The 5,970-nt window shown below is 39.9% G+C and overlaps 1 protein-coding gene across 1 annotated transcript; it reads left to right on the top strand.

Annotated features, from left to right (window-relative positions):
• Window positions 1–383: 383 nt before the first annotated feature.
• Window positions 384–5,512, top strand: LOC135484043 (3-oxo-5-alpha-steroid 4-dehydrogenase 1-like). Its single transcript, XM_064765109.1, has 5 exons — window positions 384–721; window positions 1,531–1,697; window positions 1,993–2,094; window positions 3,250–3,400; window positions 3,776–5,512. The coding sequence occupies exons 1-5, from the start codon at window positions 390–392 to the stop codon at window positions 3,840–3,842; spliced, it is 819 nt and encodes a 272-aa protein (XP_064621179.1). The 5' UTR covers window positions 384–389; the 3' UTR covers window positions 3,843–5,512.
• Window positions 5,513–5,970: the final 458 nt, after the last annotated feature.

Below are 5,970 nucleotides of genomic sequence, written 5' to 3' on the forward strand. Positions count from 1 at the left end.
CAATGGGGGGGGGGGGGGGCTTCCCCTCAATGTACTGACTAAAACCTGTCACTTTCAGAGAACGGGGGAGGGGGTTTGGGGGACTCATCCCCCAATGTACTGGCTTTATATGTCAGAAGGACAGTTGTGTGAGTTCACTAGAGATTGCTCTTTACATATTACGTGTAATGTTAGTGGGGGGGGGTTGTAAGTCGATTTGTGTGGGGGTGTGTAGGGTGGGGGGGGGGCTATTAAACTCTTATTTCCACATGCCTGTAGCTGTGGTGACACACCAAGTTCGGAGACAGTCACAATCTTCACAACCTCTCTGAAGACACAACAGTGGAAAAGACGCCACAACCAGCATGTATGCCTTGTCGTCCTATCAACAAAGACAACAACAACACACAATGGCAGCCACCATGAAACAAAAAAATTTCTTGGAAAACTTCCTACAAAATGAACAATTCTACATAAATGTGATGTCCTACGTAATTATAGCGATGGGCATCTTGGTTAACTTCATCCTGCACAAAATACCCGCTCCTTATGGCCGCTACAACGATGGGAGCACCAAATGGGGCTTCCAAATAGATGGAAAAGTTGGTTGGATTTTGCAAGAACTTCCTGCTCTTCTTGTTCCTTTTGTATGCTTGCTCATTCAATATAAAAACCTCCCTTTTACAAAATATCTTGCCAATTACGTCTTGCTGGCACTGTTCATGTGCCATTATGTTCAAAGGTAGGTCATGCATGAGTGACTCGGTGAACCTACGCTAGGTTGAATAATAGGTATAGCCTATAGCCAAGGCCTAGGATTAGGAGTAGGACTATAGGTCTGGTCAAGGCCTACCAGTTTGGGACGAGTATTCCTTTATTTTCTTCTCTTGCAGAAATGAATGTACTGCAAAATGCACTGCAAGTGAAAATAAGTTAATTTCACTGCCATTATTTATCAATAACGTTACTTTAGGTACATCCCCGTCCAATGTTTTCACTACCTGATTTGTATTTTTTAGTAAAGGATTCCGAATTCGAACTCCACTCAAGAGTTTTTTAATTTGGACCCTGCAGGGTGTCCGAATAAAGAAACGTCTCCGAATAGTGACCCGTCCCGAACTGATATGGCACTCTCAGTCTCACCAAAATAATGCCTTATTTAGACATATGTGAAGTTGTCCATCATGCGGTTCATGTCTCAATTAGATATGGAAATTTCACCATAATAGACATACCAGGTTTGGGGTACCAACAAGCTACTTGGCATGTGAACGGACCCCAATACAGTAGTCTGTGACCAAATTGGTATTCCACCACTCAAGGTACGATTCTGATAGGCAATAAGGGAGATGTTACATACATCGATCTTCCAACCAGCCTTCGACTGTACCTAGCTACTTGAAGAAATCGCTACAGAGTCATTATTTTGTTTACATTTTTTCTTTCTGTTTTGCGCAATCGTGGCTTGGATACTCATGCTCCAAGGCTTCATTTTACACCTTTATTTACCATGTTCACATCAAGTCAAATCTGTTCTTATCTTCTTTCAAGGTGTGTCATCTTCCCTCTGCTCATCCGGGGTGGAAAGCCATCCCCTTTTGTAACAGTCTTCATGGCATTTATTTACTGCATGATGAATGGATACATCCAGGGTAGAACACTCACAAAATATGCTGATTTTCCACCGGAAGAGGTCTACAGTCCAAGATTTATGGCAGGTGGGTAATTACCCCTTAGTATTCCTCCATTATAAAGGTGAGACAGTGTCAGTGAGACTTGCACAGTCTCATGCCAACAATAGGATTCAAACAGGGGCCTCTTGTTGACTTGAGACCTGGGCCCCACGACCATGTCAATGCAGTACATAAAAAAGTCACTGACTGGCAAAGACTAAAGTGACACACAAAGTCATAGGAATTACATTTTGTATCAAGCATGATTATGAAAATTCAACAATCATTACATAAATTGTATAACTTGTGCTTACAAGTATATTTATTGTTTACTTTACAGGATGTTTTTTCTTCCTGTGTGGTATGTTGATAAATTTACACTCTGACCACCTCCTGCGAAATCTGCGGAAACCTGGTGAAACTGGTTATAAAATCCCAAGGGGTAAGTCAGTTGTGCCGGAAGCTCTTTTGGTCAAGTGTTAAAGATTCAAAGCCGGTATTGTTTGTGACCCACCACGACAAAATGAGCCGCATGTCGCACAGAAGATGAGCCTAAAATGACACCAGGAAATAACAATAAAAATTGATGTACTCGGATTTCACAAAAGGCAGACAACAGTGAAATGAGCAACCAGTCCGTCTCAACCTGTCAAGCTCGGAGCGACATGCGACTCATTTTGTCGTGGTGGGTCACATTTACCTGACAAGTCATGTAAATAGTGAAGAAATTTGGCACTGTTTTCCCGACATTCGTGCACCAAGTGATGAAATCTTGTCTTGTGCGCACGACTAATTTAAGCTCGGGCTGAATCTTCCACTGGATACACAATCCAGATGGTGTCAGTTCAAGGCACCAGATCAAACACTAGAGCATTGTGCTCCAGAGCTGCCAACTTGGGGACACAGAGAGACTGCAGGCCTCGTGGCCAAATGGTGCATCACTGGAGACGGAGCTGTGTAGATCAAGAGACTACAGTCAGGTTTATAAGTAAGCTGAACCCTAAGAAGCAGAAGATTGGACACACAATGTCACATATCAAGTAAAAAAATTTAGTGACTGCATAGCACACGATACTACAAGCGTTACATATTTCATCAATGTTTTCGATAGTGATCCTCAGCGAAGTATTAGAAGAGACCTGTTTTCTTAGATACTAAAAAACAATGGTTGATTAACCACTTAATGCCGTAAGACGTGTACATACGCGAACTCTATGTAAACCGCTCTGCTGTAAGACGTATATATATGTCAACTGTCAACAGGTTTGTTCCATGTAAAATCCTGTACTCAAACCCATATCTAAACAATTGTGGGGAATCTCTAGCGTAAACTGAAACTTAGGAGGCTTCGAGCTTCACAAATACACCAGCTGGCAGCACTTGATCGATGGCCGCTGCAAAGACAAAAAAATGAAATTTTCCTGAAATTAATTCCGGCAGAGCGGTAAGGTAAGAACAATTTTATTGCGGCAGTAACAGGTTAAAAAACAAAATTAATCTCATCCTCTTGAAAAGAAATTTTCGGTAACTTTATCTGAATTAATTGAGCATCAGATTGACTGGTTGTAGTGAAGAAGTATCGTCGTTCTAATTTCAGGTGGAATGTTTGAGTATGTCTCGGGTGCAAACTTCTTTGGTGAGATTGTCGAATGGATGGGCTTTGCCATAGCCTGTTGGAACTTACCTGCCTTGTCTTTCTTTATCTTTACATTCTGCAATCTTGTGCCAAGAGGAATAGCACATCATAAGTAAGTTTGAATTTGAGCTTTCAACTCAGGTAGTTTGGCGATGTCCAGCCTTTAGTCATTCAGCTGTCGAATTTTTAAAAGTAAACGCATTGTTGATTAAAATAGTTCGAAGCATAGGTTACCTGTCAGAGACCATCAATTTCAATATCATAATTGAACAAATTTCAATATCATAATTGAACAAATTACCCGATGTTTTTCATGTGGCTCAAGCTCAGGAAGATGACCTGTATCAAGTAATCTATACTTGCTGGCATGGATGTCAGAGCTGGTTTCACAAGAACAAGATAATAGATTTGTGTGTATGATCTAAATCAAAAGCTTTGTATAGTTTCTGATCATTCTCCCTACCCTTTGTTTCGATTTCCTTTGCAGGAGTTACCTCAAGAAGTTTGAGAACTACCCAAAAAATAGAAAGGCGGTAATTCCATTCTTATGCTGATTGGTGCAGCCTTCTGGAGCTAAAGCAGTTATAATCGTTGAACTACTGTGCCCAAGTAACTATTTGTGATCGGGATGGAAATTTATTTGGATGTGAAGTAATTTGATTATGGGACTTGATCAGAAGAGATTGGAAGTTGTTTGATTGTCGGACTTTAAAAGAGATTTATTGAATTAGGCTTTCCTTGACCCACTTCCTTGTCTATTTCAACTCTTTTAGAATAATATAGCCATGGCATCTGAGGAAAATTACTAATGATGTGAACGGGGTAGTCCTCACATACTTCAAAAAGTTTTGTTTCAGTTTGGGGATTTGACGATTTAAGTATTTCAGGAATTGTCAGTCAACTTTAATAACTAAGTCTGATAGAAAAAAAGGTTTCAAAAGGTTTCTATATTTGCTCTTTAGTTTGATCTTATCTTGCCTTTTGTATGATTGTTTTAAAACCCTTTGGATCCTAGAACATTTTTATGTGTTTCCCTGTATTACCCTGGAGCACTTCAGCAATTTTCACTAAAAAAGACCCCCAAAGCACCCATGTACAAGCCAGCTACATAACTTCCATAATATTTCATCAATATCTCCCTAACCAGCTGAAAACCAGCCTAAGTTTTATTGCTTAAAAAGAGATGGGTAAGATTAAAGAGAACGTCAGAGCTGCACTGCTCTTCATTACTGCATATAACCATAGTGAGCGATTGAGAAACTTCTGAGTGGATGTATCAGGTACCGTGTGGCTATTATCGACCCCTTTATGTTTGACTGACCATTCCCGCCAAAAAAACTGCACTGGTCAATGTAGGCCGCCATTTACATGGTATGACGTCACAAGATTGTTGGTCAGTTTTATTTATATCGCTTGCTGGTGTCTTACGGGCAAACTGTTCCTTCTAAAAAAATTACCCTTAGCTAAGGTACTGTGAGGTATTTGTAAGGTATTCTAAGGTAAACATGGGAGTAATTTGAACCGGGCCAAATTACCCCTTCATTTACCTTGGAATACCCTACAAATACCTCACAGTACCTCAGTCAAAGGTAACATTTTTTTAGTAGGGGTATTTTGAATGATTTTAAATGCTTTCTACAGACTTTAAATTGCACAATTTTGCTGATGGGTGTGTACTATCTCACAGCATCAACAATGTTCATGCTTGTACCATGTCTTCAAGTTCAATTTGCTGAATCATAATCTGGGCTTATTTCCCCCCAAAGAGAGGTCAGCAAACTTTGGAATTGATATGAGTTGATGCTCTAAGGCACTATTTATCCAAGCACTTGGGATAGGAACGTATTCATTTGCCACTGATCTCAGGTTGATACTTATCATTTATAATGTTGTAAAAATAAAATTGTGATTATTAAAATCTAGCTACTGTATCTTTGTTTTTTGTCCCAAGCACCTGTGGTGCAAACTTTTCAACATGTTCTCTGCCAGGCCACAGATGGATGCTCATGAAATTTTGAATTGATTTTGATTTTGAATGCAAATTTGCAAATGCAAAAATGCAAATGCAAACTTTGAATGCAAATTTGGATTGATATGAGTTGATGCTCTAAGGCACTATTTATCTAAGCACTTGGGATAGGAACGTAGTAATTTGCCACTGATCTCAGGTTGATACTTATCATTTATAATGTTGTAATAATAAAATTGTGATTATTAAAATCTAGCTACTGTATCTTTGTTATTTGTCACAAGCACCTGTGGTGTAAACTTTTTAACATGTTCTCTGCCAGGCCACAGATGGATGCTCATGCCTTGGCATTTAATCCTGAAATAGTTAATGAGTATAATAATAATAATAATAATGAGTCTTTTATATAGCGCAATTCCGTGACACTATAGTTCTCGCTCAAAGCGCTTTGGGATATCATATTATTACCCCGGTCTCCATAGAAATCAATCGGGGGGGGTTTCCAAGGAGCAACCAGAAGGTGCTCACTTGAACTCGACCAGTAGGGGAATTAAGCAGTGACTCGGCCGGGAGTCAAACCCACGACCTCCTGATCATGAGGCCGACTCTTCCACTGCGCTACCACTACCCCTTAGCGTGGTTGTTGCCATTACTGAGGCACCTGGGTTAATAGTATATTTTGTACAGTCTTTACATCATTCCACATAAATCAA

This window comes from Lineus longissimus, chromosome 3, assembly GCF_910592395.1.
Source record: "Lineus longissimus chromosome 3, tnLinLong1.2, whole genome shotgun sequence".
NCBI lineage: Eukaryota > Metazoa > Nemertea > Pilidiophora > Heteronemertea > Lineidae > Lineus > Lineus longissimus.

Bases quoted from the DNA above. Each gene is read 5' to 3' on its own strand.
- LOC135484043 (XM_064765109.1), top strand. From the start codon at position 390: ATGGCAGCCACCATGAAACAAAAAAATTTCTTGGAAAACTTCCTACAA. The intron at 722-1,530 runs GTAGGTCATGCA...TCTTCTTTCAAG, and splicing joins ATGTGCCATTATGTTCAAAG to GTGTGTCATCTTCCCTCTGC. The intron at 2,095-3,249 runs GTAAGTCAGTTG...TTCTAATTTCAG, and splicing joins TGGTTATAAAATCCCAAGGG to GTGGAATGTTTGAGTATGTC.